Here is a 22,817-nt window from a genome sequence, read left to right on the forward strand (position 1 = left end):
GTGGAACCTCAGTTCTCCAACTTACTTGTTCCTGAAGGCTGTTTGAGAGGCAATTTGCTTGAATACCAAATCTCCTTTGTTTGTTATTTGAGAGACATGTGACTAATTGTACAGGTATCAGCATGAAAGGCTGGTCAAGAACCGAAGTTTTGTTCGACACCCAAGACATTTTTTCAGTAAACAACTTGGTCAAGAACCAAATTATTTGAGATGGGAGACATTCGAGAACTGAGGACTGACTGTGATAGACAATATTCAATTACAGACCTGTCTGGTTCAAACCCTTAAGTAAGATTGTCATGATCGTGGTAGCAATACAGGCAGGTTGGGATCAGCATGCTACATGGTTGGGAGCTAAATGGCAGTCTATCCACCATTTTTAGCCTCGTGCCGAATTTCAAACAGCTGACTTACAACCTTTTTGAAATATTTTATTTGCAAATAGAGAACTTCCAGCGTTATTAATTTTTAGAGCTGAAGTTCCCCAATTGGCTGCTTTCCATTATAACATTGCTATTTAAAAGTATTTCCCTGTGGAGTTTCAATTTTGTGAGAGGCTGCTATGAATTCCTTTGTGGGGAAAAAGTATATAGTTATGGTGAAGAGATGAAAATTATCAGTTATTATTTTTAAGGCTTGCCCAACATGCAGTAAATGTGCTGAAGCTCTAGCACATAGAAACTTTATTGGCTCTACAATCTCAGTAAGTTTAGGCCCCACATCATGTCGTAAATTCTGGGTGAGCACTAGGAAAACACAGTTCCACAGCCCAGGCTGGGTCTCTTCTCTTTACTAGTCATGAATGGCACTATCAGAGCTACCAAAATTACCCTGGGTCCATATTAGTTCACTCACTCATGCATCCATGCAGCAAATCCCCCTAAATGAAGCATGCTTTGTGATTCCCAGAAGATAGATTTCAGCCTCATAAGCTCTTGCCAAAAATTTACATACAGCACTGCTAATTGCTTGATTCTTTTCTGAGGTAAGTCTAGAAAGTCTTAGTGAAAGATAACACTCATGCCCAGATTGGTAAACCAGTTATTTAATAACCATGATATTTTAAATCTGTCTCTAAAGATACAGGTTGTGGGCATGTGAATTAATATGCTCTGCAACATACTTTGTTTTTGCATCTTTAATGTTTTTTTTTAAGATTAACACATTTATATCATTAAAATAATACAAAAGTGAACCCCCCTCTATCTCTCCCTGCCTTTTTCTTTTCCCACTCAATTTCATTTCCCAGAGGCAACTACTTTTTTTTTTTTATTTTTTTTTTAACACTTTGGGATATATCCTCTCACACTCTTTTTTGTGTCTATTGCAATAATTTAAAAATTATCCCTGGGTATTCTTTGTGGTTAGGAGGAGCTAGAATAACCTTGCCATTTAGCCTCTTACAAATTTTGGAACTTTTTCATACATTGCTTGTGTTAAACATAGAATAAAAACAAAGAACCATTTTTTCCCACTCAGATATAAACTTTTTATTTTAAAGGCCAAAGAAAAACATTTCAGTTTTTTTTTTCTCTATCATACTTATGTTTATGTGGACTATAGGTTCATGGAATCTATACAATTCCATAACTATTGGGTTTAGTTTGTAAAATAACATTAAGACAATGAAATAAAAGGAGTGGAAAGGCCAGTATACTTAAAAAACCAAACCTAACTTAATTACTCTGATAACACTTAAAATGTTTGAGGGAGAGAAAGTCAAGAAGCCAAAAGGAGTTTATAGTTTACCTTCCAAGGTCATCTAGCTAATGAGAACAAACCAAAGAAATCAGTACAGGAATCTTTTTTGACTCCAAATCTTAGGTCAAGGCTTTGACAATAGGTGTTGTGTATCTTCACAAGCATTCTGAAACCCCTGCCACAAAAACTCATTTTGACATAAACGGGAAGGTAATTGCAGTCAAGATTCTGTGTATGAAGGGAACACTTAAATTTTTTATTATTTGATATAGCTATATTTAGCCTTTTGCAATAATTAGATTCTTGGAAAAATGGTACATATTATGTTGTACCTTTACCTGAATGAAATTGCATTTAAAGGACTCAAAGTGAAGGACAAAGGGAGTCCTGTATTTAAAGTAATCTAAAGATAAATCCTATGTCAGAGTGAAGAATCTAAACTACTCAGTAATTTGTAACTGGCTGGTATTTTGGATTTTTATGTGTTTGATGATCATGGACAGTTATATTTTCACTTTGAGGGATTTATATTAAATCTTCCATTTATTATGGTATTCTTAAATAGTTTATAAGATCTAATTTTATAGATGTTAAGCAGAAAAATTAATACTGGCCACTTTAAAACAATTTGGCACTAGTTGTTGAAATCATGTATTCAAATTGACTAGTTTTCAGAGTTCTATGTTTGTTAAATATTCAGTAAATATTTATTGAACATCTACTCTGTAATAGCCACAGAGTATATAAAGGTGAGCAAAAACAGACACTATGCATGCCCACTTATAGTAATAACAACAGCTAATACTTACTGTTCCTACAACATAATGGACCTTGTTCTAAGGGCTTTATGTGTAACATTGGAACCTCCCAGTAACTCTAGGAAGTAGAAATGATATCATTCTCATTTTACAGATGAAAAAAATTAGGCACAGAGTGATTAGGTAATTTGTCTAATGTTCAATATCCAGTAACTAGGGAGTTGGGATTTGACTCTAGGCAGTAAGAACCCAGAGTGTGCAGTCTTAACCACTGGGATGTACTTACTAGGTAGTAAGTACATTCTAAAAACTCCCCTTGTAGTGTACAATGTAATGGGTAAGATACATTAAATAATCATTCAAGTAAATAAACATTTATAACTCTTATAATAAGTGCCATGCAGAGTAGAATGGCAGAAGCTACTATTTGGTTCATTGTCACCAAAATGTTTCTCTTTTCCTTCTAGTTACAGAGTTAGAAAATATTTCCTTGCCTTACCTGCCATTAAATGTGATCATGCAACTAAATTCTGACCCATGGACTATGGATAAAAGTGAGCTACACACTTTTGTGCCTAGAACAAAAAAGCTTCCTGATTGATGCTCCATGTTCTTCAACCACTACTTCTATTCATTGGCCGAAAATAGTGGAGCTCAAGATACAAGAAACCTGGGCCCTTGAATTACTTCATGGAGCCGAATGCCTTGATGATCTGCTTTGGGTACTGGTAAGAGTGAAAATTTTTTCTTATATTAAACCAAATGAAAGTTTGGGATTGTATGCCATAGCAATCAGACTATCTTGATTAATAAAGAAAATGAGCCCTACCATTGCTGGTGTGGCTCAGTGGACTGAGCGCTGGCCTGCAAATCGAAAGTTCGCCAGTTTGAGTCCCAATCAGGACACATGCTTGGGTCTGTCACACATCAATGTTTCTCTTCCTCTTTTTCTCCCTCCCTCCCCCTCTCTCTAAAATAAATAAATATTTTTAAAATTATTAGAAAAAGAAAATGAGACCTCCTTGAAGTTAAATGCTATTTTAAGGAAAAAAGAACTAAAACATGTGACCTTGAATTCTTCATTGGTTCAGGAATAGCGTGAAAACAGATTGGAGGTTGAGTTATTTGAGAGCCCTCTTATGTCATGGCAAAAGATTTGCTACAACTGTTGCTTGTGACAATTTAGAAGGCGGCACACTACTTATGTAAGTAAGCTTGTAGCTCTAGAGGAAGTTTTGGGAAAGAGAATAATAGTGTGTGTTGGCTACTGTTTGCTAACTTGAGTAAAGCATTACAAGAAAGAGAAAAGATCAAGCAAGAATGGACTGATTTGCAAGCAGAAATAAAAGGGAATTAAAGAAAAGTCCAGAAATTTTGGGGTTAAAAGATTAGGAAGCTGACTACTTCTAGATATCCAGATAGAAAACAAAGTATCTATTAACAACTTTGAGTAAGGTGCATTTAGACCCAGATTCACATCAATGATCTGATTAAGAGTGTTCTCTTCTTATCCAAGTCTGAAGATAGCCCCTATCAAATTGAAAGAGAGACAAAGAGAGGAACTGGGGAAGGAAAGCAAAGATGTAGATCATCCTTGAGAATCAAGTATAGGAAAGAACTTTGGGTGTGACTACTGGCACATGTTGCTGACTGGAAGTAAACAAATCAGAGGCCTATCAAGTTTTTGAGGGATCATGTTGTCAAACAAATCCTTTGATTACTTGAGTTGGAAAGTAAACTTTGGATCTCAACTTCGTACCAGTAGGAAGCAAGCTGAGCAGTCTTTAGGGAAGGCATATTCCCCAACACCCTTTTGTAGAATAGCAAAGCCAGGGACCATGGAGTACAATGAACAAGGGAATCCTTGGAAAGAAGAGTGAGATTTAACTGAAGAATTTTCCTTACCGTTCACAATACTTATCCCAGCAGGATTCCGGAATTACTGTGGACACATGAGTGCTGTATTTCTCCTCCTATTTGTTCTTATTATGATTGAGTTTTTATTTCATAAAGGTCCTTGCCTTTTTTTATTATAATTATGAAATATCCTTTTGGTTGGCTTCACTATTTAGGATGAGCATGGATTATTTTTGTAAAAATAAGAATAACTACAACAGGCATAAGGTCCATGGGTCTCTTCTAAGGCTCTAGGCAAGCATGTCCTTCCACTGCAATCTCACTTATACTGAAGTTATTGCTGGCCGTCTTCATTTAGCAATAGATTCCAGGAATACACCAATGACCCCGAACATCCTGTAGTGGAGGTGCAGGGCTATAGGTTATAATGTGATATGAACATATGGCTGTCACTTTAAGTATGTGGGTGTTGTGGCAGAAACAAAGTTTGAAACATGAGCCAGAAGCTAGTCTAGGGAAAATTCTTCTAATCATCAGATATGTATAATTTTAAGTGAAGGGCAAGAAAATTTTGGTTTTCATTGATGTCAAACCACAATGGAATTCTATCCAGTCAGGAATATACTTAATAATGCAGTATGTATAATTTAAAATTCACCATACATTTTATTTCTTTTTAAAAACGGGAATCAAGTGAAATAGAATCAGTCAGAATTCCTGAAGCAGTACTACAACAGCCTGTACATATGAAGTGATTTTTTATGCTCCCAGCTATCAATAATAAAGATGAATTAACTATGCTAGAAATTAAAAAGTAAATTACCTTATTAAAAGGTTATTTTAAAAATCACTGTCATATTCATAATACTGATCTCCTAGGCTTGCTGTGCCATTGAAATTAGGTTAGGTGTATAAAGCACTTGAGTAGAAAACCTGTCATATATCAGGATCCCAGCAAAGGATATCTATTAAGAAAAAAACCCCATCATATTAAGAGATAATCAAAGAGTATGCAGCCAAGAAATTTAGGGAAAATCATTAGAGGTATGTTAGGCAGTTAATTAAATGTTGTATCTCTCAATTTTGTAATGTCTGTAGTATTTACAGGCTTCTTAAAATGTGTAATTTGTTGTGATTTCTTTTCTCAGTCTAAATAAATACTCCATTTAACCTAATTTGTATTTGTAATATTTGTATTCATTTTTCACAAAGGGGTCTCACAAATAATAAAACCTTCAGGCCCCACAAAATGTGGATCTTTCTCTGAATTAAAAATAATACATATAGCCCTGGCCTGGTGACTCATTTGGTTGGAGCACTGTCCCTTACACCAAAGGGCTGTGGGTTCGATTCCTGGTCAGGGCACATACCTAGATTGCAGGTTTGATCCCCAGTCAGGGCATGTATAGGAGGCAACCGATCAATGTTTCTCTCACATTTGATGTTTCTTTCTCTCTCTTTCTGCATTTCTCTCTAAAGTCAATAAAAACATATCCTCCGGTGATGATTAAAATAATAATAATAATAATAATAATAATAATAATAATAATAATACATATACATCAATACATCAATCCAAGTTCCTTTTCTTTTAATTGACCTAAGACAAAGGGGGTTGTATGCAGTTACATAAGAGCAGTAGTCAGAATCAAGGCCTTCTTAAACATTAAGTGGTTAGACTTAACAGAAACTTACAGGAATGAAAATGTCCATAGCAGGGGAAACTTTGGGTTAAAAATTTAATTTTGAATAAGGAACTTTAGGAACCATTTTGTCTGTAACCTGAATTTATCTTGGCTGCCTTATGGCCAGTCTCCACATAATATAGTATTAAGAAGGAACACAGGTCTGATAGCCAAAAAAGACATGAAAAGTAATTTAGATTTTCAGGGGAGATTTTTTAAAGAGGCATCAAAGGGGAAAAGTATACTGCAAGACAGCAACAAAATGTTTAACAATCCTTTCAAACATCTAATTTCTCTCAGTCCCTGTCATTATGACAGTTGCTACCTCTTATTTCTCATCTCCCTTCTTCATTCTGTTCCTCTCTCCTGCAACTCTGTGTAGAACAACTTATTCTTCCCTTTCTAGCGGAGTTCTTTATTATTGTATAGATCAATTTAATTCCTGAGCACGTTAAGTTCTCCTCTTTATTACTCTGATCCACACAACCAAGTCCCAGGAGGGCCTTCAGAAACCTCAGGAAGGTCTTTAGAAGGATGGAATAGGGGTGGGTGGGGGAGGGAGGAGGAAGATAAAAGCTGTGTATTCTTCCATATTTTGGTTACAAGTCTAGTCCTCCCATTTGCAAATAAATAAAGTGAGGCCCAAATACGTTTAGTGACTTGACATTCACCTGCTGAGTCACATGGAATTGAGCCTAGAACTCAGGTTTACTTCATTTCAACCCGTCGTTAAAAGACTTCCGTAGTAGGCAATCCTATTACCATATAAGAGGTCGCTTTACACCCCTGGTATTATAGAGGGAACACCAGCAGGAGTTAAGAAGCCTGGGTTCTTGTTATGCTTCTACCAGGCTCCACGACCATGGGCAGGTCATGGCCGTTCTCAGGTTCAGTGTCCAACTTAAAGGGGAGGCAACTTGAACTCTTGGGTCCTGTCCAGCAGCAACATTTCATGCTTCTGGTTGTCTTGGGTCCTGTGGCTGCAGCAGTGGTGGCCTTGAGCTAGTCAAGAAGACTTGCCCCTATTTGTCCTTCATCCAACTGGGGCAGAGGGTCAACCATGGGAAGAAGGGATGCTTACTCGGTTGCCCCTTAAGTGTCCTAGCAATATACAAGGGGGTGACCATCTCCTGATAGGGGGGTGCTCCTGACTTGGGCTCCCCAGGGGCTGCGAAGGGAGCGAATCCCTTCATGAAGATCCCAGGCCGGAGGCCCCACCTTTTCCCACCCATTTGGAACCAGCTTCTAGACCCACGTCCGAAGTCCTCAGCAAGCCCAGTACGCAAGCGCAGCCACAGTAGGAATCCCAGTCTGAGGCAAGGTGAGAAGGAAGGGTCTCCAAGACCCCGCCTCCGTATTGTCACGTGGGAGGCGGAGTCGGAAACGTGACGGCGTGCGCGGGGGCGGAGCTAGCGCTGTGCGCGGAGTTAGCGCTGTGCGCTGGCGCGGGGGCGGGGCGCGGCGCGGTGCTCACGGCTGCTGCCTGGGAGGGAGGTTGGCCAGGCGGCAGAGCGGCGCGGCTCTCAACCTGACGGGGAAGTGGCCCTGGCGGCCGCGACTGACTACCCCGAGGCGGACGGACGGACCAACGGACAGACGGACGACGGGGGCGGAGGCTGGGAGCCGAGCCGGGCGACTTAAAGAGCGAGCGGGTCAGGCTCAGCGTCGGCCACTCTGTCGGTCCGCTGAATGAAGTGCCCGCCCCGCTGAACCCCGAGCCCGGCGCTTTCCCCGCAAGATGGACGGTTTCGCCGGCAGCCTCGGTGAGTACGGCAGGGAAATCCTCCCTCTCGTGCGCACGGTGGAAACCTTGTTCCTTCTACATCCAGCCAAGGCCCCGCTCTCCACCCTGCCCCTCGGGATGGCAGTAGTTCCCCTGCACATGTTCCCCTCGAGGCTGCCGCCCCTCTACAGGCTCCAGTGGATTCCGAACCCCTCCCCCCTTGCCCAGCCCTCCGGTGTGAGACCCTGCTTTCCTCCCAGCACCTTTTTCAGTGCCTGGCCCTCCTCTCCCCAAAGGGGGAACCCCTTCTCTCGGAGAGGCCCCAATAACTTAACACCTCTCCGCATACGCTCACGGCTCCCCCCACAGACCCACCTTCATGGTTGGGACACCGCTTCTCACACTGACCCCTCTTCACAGTATAACATTCCTCCCATTTTTCCACACCCGAACTCTCGGAGTGAGGACACCCGTTACCCACGCAGAGGCTTTCTTTTCGTGTAGGGACCCCGTTCCTTCTCAAGAAGGGGGCACCCCCGCCTCCGCAGCCCTCACTTTAAATGTGGAAACTTCTTGCATCTCTCCGTAACTGGCAACTTCCCTTCACTTCTCTGAACATTCTGCAGTGGTGAAGAGAAGCAGAAAAACTGAAGCATCGTTGGCCTAATACAGAAATGGGAGAGGTGCATCTGTGTTGGGGACCCTCTTTAAGAGGAATGAAAGCAGGAGTATTTTCTGGTTCTGCAAGCATGCTCGGGAGAAGTAATCCTGCCCAATGAATGCATAGGACAGGGGGCCTCTGTCAGGGAAAGAAAGGATTCTCCATTTTTGGAATATGTTGTGTTTGTGGAATGGAGAAAGGGAGAGGTTATTAAGTAGGCTCAAGTATCCTTTGTGTCCCCTTTCACCCAAATAAAGGTAGTAAATTTTGGAGCCGGCTGAGGGAATCAGAACTCGAGACTGGTACTTGGGGCCCTATCACCTGTGTCTGGAATTACTGTTCTTTGAGGCCATGGAAAGCTGGTCACTGTAAAGATTGAGCTCGATTGTTAAGATGGTGAGAGAAACAGTTTCTGCTTTGGCTGAGACTGCGGTTATGTGATACCTGCTGCTGGATTTGTATTTTGAGTATTATATTTGGAGGTAGCTTGTATTCAGATGCCTTTCTTTTGCATTTCTTGATAATAAATCCCTAGTTGGTTCATGTTCATGGATCAGTACATGATCTGGCCACAGGCAATACTTTATTCAGACATGTTGGGATTAGATGGAGTTTTTAATATAAAAAAGTAAGTCCAAGAGTAATTGACTCATTATAAGTATTAAATAGTAAAAACAATAATTTTGGCCCTTTCTCTGGGAAGAAAAAAAAGCACACATTAGTGTGTGTTGAGAGTGAAATCCTAAAATAGGCAACTGAGTGTTACTCTTTCCTCTCCAAAGGCACCTGTTGTCCATTATCTAACCTTTGATGTCTCATATATTATAATTCCTTACATAGTGGGGTTGTTTCATTCTTGGGCTCCTTTTAAAGAGACATCAACTTTTCACTGCCCCCCCCCTTTGTTTTTTTGCCTCCTGCCCCAGTGTATTTGCTAATTGGACTGATAGACTTGGCTTATATGGTCACAAATGGGTGATCATATACTAGGGCAAAAATTGAGTGTTTTTAGGGGTCTTGCAGGGGGCACTGAGCTGTCTGTTCTGTTGACTCCTCAGCCTACAGGAATGCTCACAGTAGGATGAGTTGTTCTGCTTCCCTCCTGTTGCTTCTGAGGACTTCTGGAAGGCTGGCCCAAGCGTCCTCTTCCGTGCGTGTTGTGAGGAAGTCTTTCTCACCAGTTGGGGCACTAAGGTTTATTTTGACATTGTGGATATACCTTGTTAAATAACTTTATCCCTTCCTACCAGTTCATGAGGCAACTTATGTGAGAGACCGAAAGATGCTGAATTTCAGTTAGGGCTCCCATATTTCATAAAGAGCGTTAGAGCTCACCCCAATATTGGATGTTTTCTTGTTCATTTGATGCCATCCTGGGGTAGGACATTGATGCACCATTTTCCCTTTGTTTCACTATAGTGTTGATCAGGAACAGGGGTGATGCTGGTCTCTAAAGAGAGGAACCTGTGTCAGCAGAGGGAGTGTTTCTGGAGCTGCTCCTGAGGAAGATACTTCTCAGCAGGAGCACGGTGCTTTCTCTTTCTCTCCCCCTTGTAGGAGTAAAACTAGGCCCCATCTTAATTGAAACCTTAAAGGGTTGAGGTGGGGGAGGGGTTGTGCTGGTACATTTTACTGGTAGCCTTTAAACAGAGCTTTCTTTGCTCAGCTCTTGCCAAATTGCTTGTTTCTGTTCCCTGCAGTTCGTTAGTCTAGAGCCGAGAGTCACATTGATCTTTATTTTATCAGGAGAGCCATGAATGTAAAGGCAAGCACTGGTATTCTAGTAGATGCCTAAAAACTTTTATTTAACCAAACAAGAATTCAAAACATGTAAAGATCTTCTGAGGTCACAAGTATTGAAAGCGCTTTATTTATTCTCAAGGAAGTGTACGTGCTAGACGGGCTCTTAAAAAATGTGAGAAAACTATATTTTTATAAACAAAAGTTAAGTGCTTTATAAACAGAATGATTCTAGATAAACTGATTATTTAAGGGAATCTTACGGTGCATCATTTTGCAAGTGAAAAACAAAATTTAAATTGTACCCTTGATTGCCGATTGTTTAGATAAGAAAAACACTTATGTGCATTTTATAAAATATCTAATGACAATTAAAACTATGTGTAGTGGTTTTTGAAATCATTGAGAGGAATGTTATATGTGCCACATTGAAATTATATATCTTTTGGATAACTTTGGTTTTACGTAAAAACAACTGAAGGATGCTTTTAATTCTGCAGCTGATGAATTTCAGGCAGCTTGGCTGGCAGGTGCTTGTACTCTGGAATTTCCCTTAGGTTAATATCCCTTAGTTTATGAATTAGGGTAATTAAAAATGGCAACACTTTGGAAACAATTTTTAAAAAACTTATTGGGAGTCAAGTACCCTAAACAAACTATCTTGATGTCTGCCTCCAAATTGCTATATACATATACACACATGTACAAATTGTATATACAGTATATATTTTAAATCTCAGGTATATGTTCAAAAGTGGGAAGCTATTGACATGGCTTTTTTTATTAATTTTCATAAGGCAGGGGATAGGCGCATTTCATGCTTAGTCTTTTTAACATCTTTTATTTTTCCCTAATAAAGGCTTTAATTTTAAGTTTTACCTTGGGATTTACTAGAGGTTAATAAGTCTTTACACTTTAAAGACAACATACAGTTAACTATGTCAGTTTTAACTGTTTCTGCTCTGAAGATTAAAAAAAGAAAACGAACAAAACAACTTTTTTAAAGAAAAATTGTAATGAATGAAATTGTAGGGTTAATTATGCATAAGAAACAACATTTTTGGTTCAGGGTATGTGAACAAATAGTAGTAGTATACTTCAATTTATGAAATATCTTTAGAAAAGTTTTTCACATTTTAAGAACTTCAGTTGTATACTCTTGCTTTTTTAAAGGAACAATGCAGTCTGATTTTTACATACTCTATCTAAAGCATTCTTTATATATTTAGTCACATAAAAATGTTTCTCATGTAATAACATTGGGGTTTTTTTCCTTAACTTTTAATTTCTTATTGGTTGTTTCTTGTAGGGCTGAAGATAGGCTTAACTTATATAACATGACATGAGAAGTAACTCTTACATGGTCAATAATAATACCTATAACATGAGTTAGCTAGAGTATATGCATGTAGATTAACACCTATTTTGTGACCTGTACTATGTTTGGTTGTTCTTATGGGAAGGACAAATATATGACAGGCTTCTTGCCTTTTAGCAGCTTACGCTCTGGTTTTAAATAGATACCTAGAGATGTTGAAACCTAAGGGGGGAAGCACCATTTAGAATGCTGTACCATTAATGTATCAAGCATGTAACTTCTGAGAGAACATTTGGAGATTGCTAAGTTTGTCTCTACAGAGTCTGGCTTTTTAAAACAATGGAGTAGTTTATTTAGCAGTTCCAATGTTAGGGAATAATATTACTAGGTCTCTCTCCGTTTAAGTTTGAATAACATGTAACAGTACTCTTATTAATTTTATGTATATGAGTCCATTTCTGTAACATGTAAAATTTCAGTGTTCATAAGAAATTTGAAAGAAAATTTTGATTTTAAAATAGATTAAATCTAAGATATTATAAAAGTAAGGAAATAATTTACTTCATCGGCTATTGCCTTAGTGTGGAAGATTCCCAATCTATAATATATTTCCAAATCTGCATACTGTAGTTGTAGCTGCCTCAGACTGTTGTGATGCCTTAACTTTGCTTATTGATACATAGTTTACAGAAAGCTTTATCTCATTTACCCTGCACACTAACCTGGGGAGCAAAGAAGCTCACCTTATATAGATGAGGAAACTGAGGTTCAGAGAGTTTACAATTTTTATAAAAGACTATTTGAATCCATATTTTTTCTTCTACTTTATTTGGGGGATGAGTGGGAGACATTTGTCAGGTTTGTATTTATATTATTTTAAATAAAGCAGTACAAAAGGAGAAAAGAATAAATTATCTTATTTCTAGCTCATGTGTATGCATCTGACATTAACATGTCGATATACTTGTTTTTAGTCTTTTTCTATGCCTACTTTTTTTTACATAGTTAAAATTATACTGTAGATAAAAGTTTACACTCTGATTTTTTGCATTGGACCCTCATTTTCTTTTTTTTACTTGAACTCAGATTTTTCTGATGGAATCCTATATTCTTTTCTCTACCCTATTACTGACTTTTCTTAACCCACTGGTACATCAAATCAAACATACCTGAATCTGAACTATTTTTCCTCTAACCCAGCTTCTTTTTCTTATTTTCCACTGTCTTTAAGTATTGCTCAGGATTAAAATCTCAGAATCATATTTGATTCCCTGCCGTTTTTGCCTACCACATTAAATCTAAGACTTGTCAATTTTTGTCACTTTTTTCCATCCCTTACTTGCATTTTTCACCACCACAGTTCAAATACTTACTATTCCATGTTTGGATTATTGATAGCTTCAAAATTCTCCACCTGTTCAATTTATTGTGGGGTATGGGTCGGGGAGAGGAGCTTCAAATTAATTTTCCTAAAGCAGTGATTTGATTGTGTCATTCACTCTCAGATAGCTTCATTGCCTTAATAACTAACTTCAAATACTTTAGCCTTAGTCTCAAGGTCTTCTGTTATTTCTTTCAGCTATCTTAATATATTCTGGCCAAAATGATGTATTTCTTGTTTCCTGAATTTGGTTGGTATTTTTTCATCCCTGTGACTATTCTCAGTACCCATCAAGGCACAACTCAAATATTCCTTTGTAAACACCCTTCTTTATTTCTTCCTTTTATTCCCAGCCAAAAGTTTTTACCCTTGAACATAGGAGCATTCCTCAGGTACTTATCACAGAATATCTCTTCTTATAAGGTATAAATAATTATTACAAGTCTTAGAATTACTATAAGTCTCATTACTCCAGCAAGTATAAACCTGTTGAAGGCTGACACTCTCATGTGTCTCTGAAATCTCACAGCAGAGCAGTGGCGATTTCATGATCTAGTAAAATCTGGGGAAGAAATTAGTTGCCAGTATATAACTGACAACTTATAACCTTCACTTTCACCATTGTTTCATAAGAGAAATAACTTTGAAGATCAAAAAATTATCATACAGTCTCAGAATTGAGTCCTTTAAAAAAATTAAATAACTCATTATGTTGTTCTTATTTTTCTCATTTCACCTAAAATGAGTGAAAACTTTGTTCCAAACTTTGTTGGCAATCTGATCAAGAGCTCTGTGCCAGGTTTTCGGTAGTGTTTTTCAAGTGCAGATCTCATGTATGACCTATTATTATGGAGTTAGAAGTTGATTTCTTTGGGATCAAGACAAACGCTAAAAAGGAGGAGGAGGAAAGAAAGGAAGAAAAATTATTAAAAATTGGTGATTCACGTGATATTGCTTCAAGACGCTTTTCTGTTTTATATTTTTGCCTTAGAATTGCAATGTAAAATTTATTTCTTACTCCGGTTAACAATCAGATGAAACATACACTTGTAATGGCTAATCCCTATCCTTAAGAGACTAGGTGAGAGGCTGACAATATAGATGAAGAGGTGGATGAACAATCAGAAGTAGTTAAATGAATTGTCTCTGTTTTTGAAGTTTTTCGAATCTAAATATAATTAGAATATAGTTCATATCAGTAGCAGCAAAAATATATCTGTAGTTCTAAAGTCAGTTAATTGAGGCAAACTCAGTATGCAGAAATGCGGTTTTATAAAACTGATAGGATAGGATATGTTATTTACTTAGCAAAAAAAAGGGGTTTTTTTTGTAACATAATTCATGATATTGTGTTTTTTAGCTTTCCTAATGAAGTTGTTTGTTTCTTGACTGGTTCTCCCCCTCATTAGCTATTTAAAATGTATGTAGTCTTTAAGGCATGGCTCAAGCACACATTTTCTTCCTGGAAGCTGGGCCTGACTGATGATTCTAGTCTTGCACGCATACATACCATTGCACTGTGGTGCTCCTAAAGTGGAGGAGACTGAGCACTTTCACCTAAAGGATCTGGGAGTGTAACCAAAACTTGGAGTTTATTTAGCTTAAAAATTCATATGATAATTTTGCATCCATTGTAATGAGAATTGATTCTAAATCGAGGGAATATCTCCATGAAGGAGCAAGATGTTTGCATAGTCTTAAATATCTCCCTATATGTTGCTTATCAGTTGCAAGGGGAGAAAATAGTAACATTATACAGTGGTGAAGTCGGTTAACACCTTGAGTTCCTGATCAAAATAAATAGCACCAGTGAACATTGCATGCCTCTGAATGTGCTGCCCCGAGAAGATATCATTACGTAGTTCTCCAGCCAGGAATGGATAACCTGAATCTAATCATGAGGAAACATTGAATTCTAAATGGGGAACATCCTATTTTTTAAAAGGGTGAGGAGACTGTACTTTTAAAAAATGTTATAAAGACAAAGAAAGGCTGCGGAAATGTTCCAGATTAAAGGAGACTAAAGAGACATGACAACTACTTGCAGTACCTGATCCTAGACTGGGTCTTGTGTTAGAGGGGATAATGCTATAAAGCACCGCTTGGCAAAATGAAAAGGGGGATAATAGATGAGGTAAGAGTATTGTATTAATATTAAGTTTACTAAAGTTGATAACTATCCTAAGGGTTATGTAAGAGAATATTTTTATTCTCTGGCAATACATACTGAAGTATAACAATCTCAAATGGTTTAGGATAAAATTGTGTTTTATATGTGTAAGTCTTATATATGTATGTATGTATACATAGCCATATGTGGAGAGAGGAGCGAGCAAGAGAGGATGGGAGGATGCTTGAGTACAAATAAAGTGAGTAAAATGTTAAATGTAGGTCAATTTGGTAATAACTATTGATGTTCTTTGTACTATTGTTCTTACAGCTTTTCTGTAAGCTTGAAACTACTTTCAACTGAAAAGTTTTAAAAAGTGATGTGAGCTTTGCATTCTACTCCATAATATAGCATTTTAAAAATATGGAAATAGAAATATCTCCCATCCCAGAAAATTCCAGGCAAACTCTTGGGATAAACTGTGGCTCCCAGGAATATGTTCCATGTATATCATGTGGTTTCCTTTTATCCCTAGGACTCAGTTTGGGAAACATGCCTCTAGGCCAGAAGCAGCTGTGGTTCAAATTTAGCCGACAGACATGTTTTGTTTGGCCCTTTTGAGTGTTTTAAAGATTGGGAAATTTCACATAAAAATCTGTATCTTTGGTTTCCCTTGGAAAAAAAAAAAGGAATTATCTTCCCACTCTGGGCTTGCATTCCATAGATGATGTATATACTCATTAAGTGGTGTGTCAGGTAAGCAGCTTCAGTCCCTTACCTTACACGTAATTTGTTTCAGGTATTTATCTTATTATCTGGCCTCTACCTACTGACCCATGTTTGCATCCTCTATCTAACCCATGAAGTGGGAGTGTCTGTCCTCTTCACGCTCTTAACAATTTCAGAATTAAATTGCTGAAATGATTGATGTCTTCTGACCTGCTAACATTTTAGTGTGTATATCCTGTAAACAGGGAAATTTGACATAACCATACTACAACCAAGAAAAACAGGAAATTAATAGTTACATTACTACTATCTAACCCTCAGACCCATACAAGTTTTGGTACTTGTCTTATGTCTTTTATAGCAAAAGAATCCAGTTCAGAATCAAATGTTGCATTTAGTTGTCCTATCTGTTTAGTCTGCTTCAATCTGGAACAGTTTCCTTAGTCTTTCCTTGGGCTTTGTGATCCTGCCACTTTGCGAGACTACAGGCCAAGTATTGTAGAATGTCCCTAAATTTGATGTTCCTTCCTGATTAGATACGAGTTATGTATCTTTGGCACAAATGCCACAGAAGTGAAGCTGTGTTTTGTCTCATTGTATCCTGTCGGGTGGCACACAATTTTGATTTGTCCCATTGTTAGTGCTGTCCATTTTCATCATTGTATTAATGTGGTGTCTACAAGGCTTCTCCATTATAAAACTACTGTAAAAAATTTTTGTAATTAATATGTATTCTGTAGGCAGTGCTTTGAAACTTTTATAATTGTTCTGTTTCTCATCAGACCTTCAGTTTATTGGTTTATTTATGTCTGGATGGACTCAGATATTCTTTTTATTTTTCAATGGGTCATGATCCATTACTAGTTAGTTTGAAGCCCAAATTGGCTTCATTTTGGCTAGCGGGTACCCATTCATACTGGCTTCTGCATTGTTTTTGACATGTTCCCATCATTTTTTGAGGACTGTCTTGCTTTTTGACACAGTGAGACAATTCATGTCCACAATTCAGTCCATAATCCCATATATACTTAGTATAATTTTAAGTAGGGTTCAAGTTTTGTTTAATTCATTTCAAGTTAGTGAACTTTTTTTATGATTCTTTTATAATTTTATAACTATAATGTATCTTACAGTTAAACATTGTGTTAAACACAAGGTCTAGATCATTAATGTAAATTAGTTTGAAGGTATTTACTGTCAATGAGAAATCATTTCTTTTAACCTTAACTCTTTCTAAATTTAAACAATCAGCAATTGTTCTAGAGAGCAAGGGATCGTTAGGTGGGGTGTGTGTAAGGGAGTTGGTTAAAAGAAGATATATTTAACAGCAAAATTAGTCATTTTTTTTCCTTTTAAAGTGTGATTTTTTTCTTTTCAGCAAATACAAATATAAACTTCAGTGCATCGTTATGTGGACATCTGGTCTTCTTAAGCTGTGTATATAGAACATAATTTAACTTATTCTTGTTGACTGATGGTAGTTATTATGAGCATTAGACATGGGTCTGTGTTGTAATATTTGTGTAGGGCTGTTTGCTCCACACATTAAATGACTTTAGACAGTTATAATTTCCTTCCTTGCTGTTGTTTGTCACATAGTGTCGGTGTGCTTTACCCTTTTCTCTCTTTATTATTTTAAAAAAACATCTTATTCATATTTGAGCCTGTATCTCTTGAAAGATAGGACTCTTCTTTCATTATCAGGCCTAAAATTTGACAGTAATTTCTTAACATCAAATAAACAAGTATCCCTGACTTTCTCATATGTGTCATTTTACCGAGGTTTGTTTAAGGATTTGAACAAGATTTATACATTGTATTTGGTTGCTGTCTCAAGACTTTTAATCTATTTATTTCCCTTCCCCTTTTTTTTTCCCTTTGCAATTTGTTAAAGAGACTAGACATTTTGTCCTATAGGGTTTACCGCAAGTGCTGATTGTATCCTTTGGTGATGTTTAACATGTTTGTCTTCTATGTATTCTATAAATTGAACCTTAATGGATTTTTATATATTTGCTGTATTTCTGTCTGCTGCAATTAACTACTTCTTTTCTTTTCTTTTTTTTTTTAATGCTCAGATTTTCCCGTCTTTGGCCTGTGGGAGCATCTTCAAATTGACTCCTGAGTTCAATCCTAGTGGTTTTTGTGGGCTTTCTTGCTTTCTGACATGACGAGATGTTCAAACTTTTCTTTCACACATGCTGGTCTAATTCTGCAGTTAGTTATTTCTTTAAGAAGTTCTGGTTCCTTTTGGCACAAGATGGTATTTTAGATTCTAGAGGTGCTCATTGTTACTGGATTGGTTATTATTTCTAGTCTTTCAAAAAAAATTTCCAATTTTAAATCTGCTGTAGGGCTTGGAAACCAAATAACAAAGCTGGTTTGACTTATATGTACAAGGATTGTTTTGAACCTCAGAAAGGAAGAACCCAGAGTTCAAGAACTATATGTATTTAAATTGTGTGGTGTCACACCTACAGGGACAGGATCATAACTAATAAATATTGCTAATGTTGATGATACTGTGAATAACAGGATATGAGATGCTCCTCAGAGTAAAATAATACATTTCTGAATGAGGACCGTAATATAAAGGCACGAGCTATTAGTTCACAAACTTGATGATACATATATGTTTTATATTATAGACCACTTATGCGCCCTGTGTTTTCTTTTAAGGTTACCTTTTCTTCCACTTCTTTTGTTAAGATTAATCCTTGGATCAGTGAGGTGTTATTATATTATAGAGTCAAATTACACTGTACTACATTTGCAGTATTCCATAACAATGCACTTTTTTTCTTAAACATTTTTTTTCCTGAGAATGCACCTTTTCTGACTTTACAAAATTGATGACTTCCTGTTTTAAAACAGAACTGTTTAGTGTTGATATCTGATATTTTTCCTTAAATTATTTTTTTACTCTTGCGTACTGTTCTCAAAGTGTCTAATGCTGATGTTTAAATGACAGTAATATCCTGGTCTTTGACACATCAGAGCAAATGGCAAAATTGGTTTGCATTTTTCTTTGAGCCATTTGTTCCAGAATCGTGTCATAACTGATTTCTGTTGATGAGTGAGTAGGAGGTTCTTTTTTTTTTCTTTTAAAGTTTGAAGGATATCCTGTTTTCAGTTCAGTTGAGGCATCGCCTTTATTTTTTTTTTTTTACTGCTTTGTGTACCTCTTGGCATTCATCTTTAATTTTCTCCAGTTGTGGTTAGTGTGGATGTCTTTGGCACAATTTCTTGATTTTTAAGGATCTGGTATTGTGTATTATTTGAGATAAGGCATTGGGAAACAAAGTTTAGAATAAAGGGCTGATTGGGAAAGTAATCAATATTTCACTTTTCTTGAAATTTTTGTTTGTGAATGAAATTTAATGATTATATGCACACTGAAACTTCTTGGTTCATTAGTGCATAATTTAATTGGGCTAAGGTTATAGATTTGAGTCTCATATAGGTCATTTTTTGTTTGTTTCTTGGTCATAAACATGTTCAGTAAGTAAATGGGTTTTGATTAGCTTCTTTGGATCACACTGTATACTAAGTGCAGTGGTAGATTGGTGAATGAGACCCTCGAAATCCCTGCTCTCATGAAGCTTATAATTCTGTGGGGGATTCAGGCTGTATTTATTCAGGAAGTATTTATTGAATGCTTGGTATGTGCTCAGTAGTCTTCCAGCTATAAACAAAGCTCTTATGGAGCTTATAATGTAGGCCTTTAAAATACAGTGTAATAAGAACTGTGATGGTAAAGTATAGGAAGCTTTGGAAACATGCAGGGCTACCTTAAATCTCCACCATTTAGCCTATTATGTTTTTTCAAATGCATGTCTTTGTTTAGAGTATAAGCAGAAAAATAGAGATTAGGTCACAGTGGCCCTGTCAGCTCTTGGAAAGAGTTTAAAGGAAGGACATTGACTTTTTTCCCCTACTCCTGTACACCTGAGAAAATGACAAACTATCGACCTATAGAGCTCAATTAGGTTGCATTTTTTTTCAACCTATGGAGGGGCTATTGTCATATGTACCCTCCTGGTATCATTCTAATTTAAGGCGATGAATTCAATGACTTCTGTCCTCTCTGTTGCCTATTTAAGTGTTAAGTATTCTAAGATACTTGCTTTTTCTGTGTCTTAATATGGAGTATATATATGTGTCCAGTGATTGTTTAGTCTATGATCTACAGTTTATGTATTTGCTTTAGGACATAGTAATCATTGATGCTGTAGTTTTTGGACATTTCAAGACATTTGGTTCACATTGATAATTTTTGAAAAGAGATAGCAAGGCAAGGGCCTTAACAGGACCTGGCTGTGTCAGACAGTTTACATAAATTAACTAATAACTTTCTAAAGGACCAAAACATCTTAATTTTAGCTTTAAAAATACCCTCAAAGGTAACTGTTGGGTAAATGGAATAAGATTGAACCTGTTATCATAACTCTTCATATGAGGATGATTATAGTAATTATCTGTGGCAGCTTTTTGGTGACTGAAATGACCTATCTCCCAAAACTAAAATCTAATCAGCGAATATTTATTCAGCAACTGCTACACACCAGGAGTTGTTTTCATATGGGGACTATATCAGTGAACAAAAGAAACAAAACTCCCTGCTCTACTGAAGCTTATATTATAGTGAGGGGAGATAGACAATAATGCAGATATTAAATTATTCACTCTTAGGACATCAGTGACTCCTGTATAAACATTGATATCTGCACTGTCAATTAGAAACATACTATACTACCCTTTTTGTCATAGCATAGATGGTGCTATAACCTATGTGAGGTTTGGTTGTATCCACAGAAACTTAGAGCAAAATAATCTTTAGGGTGCCAAAACAGGTAAGTAAACATTGACATTTGTGCTAATGCTACTTTGTTATCATACATCTTAGTCACTGTATCAGATCTTACAAGGTTTTGGAATCTGTATATTTTCTTGGGTATTCATTCTCAGATTCTTAATTTGTCTTTGTTTCATTTATATTTATGATTTTCTTGCTTATTAGTACTTTTATATGTTTGGGCATGTATTTTTTTTTAGTTTTTCTTGTGGAAGAATTTGATTCTACTTCTATAAAATTTATTTTTTTTCAGGTTAATTATTGTAGGTCACTATTTGTCAACCTGAATTCAGGACCCCTATTCAGTTACTAAGGAAAATTCCCAGGATGCTGTGGACGTTTCAAAACAGCTGTTTGTGGGTGGTGGTGATGGTAGAGGCAAACAGTGGCTTGTGTGACTAGGATGAGGTCACCTTTTTTACTTTCTGGCCCTCTTTCTTTCCGGACCTTAATACCTACTTTGGTACTTAAAGCAGTTCAGGCTGTTTGCTGTGCTCTGAACAGTTGTTTAGTAGTAGCACCTATAAGATGATGTTAGATGTTTTTGATTAAGACTCACAGCAACAACAAAGAAGTTGTTTCAGTAGTTGGAAAACCATTGATATAGTTTTAAGTGTTGTGACCTACCTTAAGCAATTGTTTTACTGTCTAGAAAATAATGGAAGAGGGAGAGAAACAGTGATGTGAGAGAGAAACAATGATCTGTTGCCTTACAAATCCACCCAACTGGGGACCTAGCCTGCATCACAGGCATGTGACCTGACTGGGAATTGAACCGGCAACCTTTTGGTTCACAGGTCAGCACTTGGTCCACTGAGCCACACTGGCCAGGACTTATTTTGGAATCTTACGTGGATCCTCTCTTCTTGGCCTCATTTCTTATCTTGTTTCATCTTATATCATTGTTATATTATGTGTCACGTATATCCAAATATTGACAAAATTGCCATATACCCTAGGAAAAATGAGGGAGTTTTAAAACCATCAGATAAGATAAAGACACATTCCTAAGAGCTGTAGAGAAAGTGTCTTTCGAGCATGGTTTTGAAAATTATTTTCTTCGCCTGCTTATTGTCTGCTTATTTGTTCTTACCTTTCATTACTGATGTTTTGTGTATCCTTGGATGGGCCCCTCTGCTATTTTGTATTATTGGACTTCTTTAAAATTTAGTGTATTCTGTTCCTTTGGGAATTTTTCTGGCATTTGGTTATCAAATGAAATGCATTCTTTTTTTCAAAGTATATTTTATTGCTTATGCTATTACAGTTGTCCCAGTTTTTTTCCCTTTGCTCCCTCTACCTGGTAGCCCCCTTCCCTACAACAATCCTCACCCTTAGTTCATGTCCATGGGTGGTACATATAAGTTCTTTGACTTCTCCATTTCTTTTACTGTTCTTAACATCTCCCTGTCTATTTTGTACCTATTAATTATGCTTCTTGATCCCTGTACCTTTTTCCCTTCCACCTCCCTGCTGATAACCCTACACATTGTCTCCATATCTATGATTCTGCTCCTGTTCTAGTTATTTGCTTAGTTTGTTTTTGTTTTTTAGATTAAGTTGTTGATAGTTCTGGATTATTTTTTGTTTTTGTCATTTTACTGTTCATAGTTTTGATCTTCTTTTTCTTAAATAAGTCCCTTTAACATTTCTTATAATAAGGGCTTGGTGGTGATGAACTCCTTCAGCTTTACCTTGTCTGGGAAGCACTTTATCTGCCCTTCCATTCTAAATGATAGCTTTGCTGGATAGAGTAATCTTGGTTGTAGGTCCTTGCTTTTCATTGCTTTGAATACTGCTTGCCAGTCCCTTCTTGCCTACAGTTTCTTTTGAGAAATCAGCTGATATTCTTATGGGAACTCCTTTGAAGGTAACTCTCTGCTTTTCTCCTGCTGCTTTTAAGATTCTCTCTTATCTTTAACCTTTGGCATTTTAATTATTATGTGTCTTGGTGTGGTCCTCTTTGGGTTCAGCTTGTTTGGGACTCTGTGCTTCCTCGACTTGTATGTCTGTTTCCTTTGCCAAATTAAGGAAATTTTCTTTTGTTACTTTTTCAAATAAGTTTTCAATTTCTTGCTCTTCCTCTTCTCCTTTTGGCATCCCTATGATTTGAATATTGGCACTTTTGGAGATGTCCCAGAGCCTTCTTACTCTTTCCTAGACTTTTTTTTTTTGAATTCTTGTTTCTTCACTCTGTATTGTTTGATTGTTTATTTCTTCCTTATGTCCCAATTCATTGAATCCTGGCTTCCTTCCCTTCACTATTGGTTCCCTGTGGATTTTTTAAAATTTCACTTAG

General features: G+C 37.0%; 1 protein-coding gene across 1 annotated transcript in view; it reads left to right on the top strand.

Moving 5' to 3' along the window:
- The first annotated feature begins 7,456 nt into the window (after window positions 1-7,456).
- The window catches only part of EML4 (EMAP like 4), a 133,953-nt gene continuing 118,592 nt past the window's right edge, over window positions 7,457-22,817 (top strand). Inside the window, exon 1 of the mRNA XM_090281209.1 lies at window positions 7,457-7,764. Coding sequence (XP_090137335.1) covers window positions 7,740-7,764 — 25 coding nt within the window. The 5' untranslated portion in view covers window positions 7,457-7,739. The remainder of the gene's footprint in view (window positions 7,765-22,817) is intronic.

Source organism: Furipterus horrens, unplaced genomic scaffold, assembly GCF_987537825.1.
Source record: "Furipterus horrens unplaced genomic scaffold, mFurHor1.1.pri manual_scaffold_6, whole genome shotgun sequence".
Lineage (NCBI taxonomy): Eukaryota > Metazoa > Chordata > Mammalia > Chiroptera > Furipteridae > Furipterus > Furipterus horrens.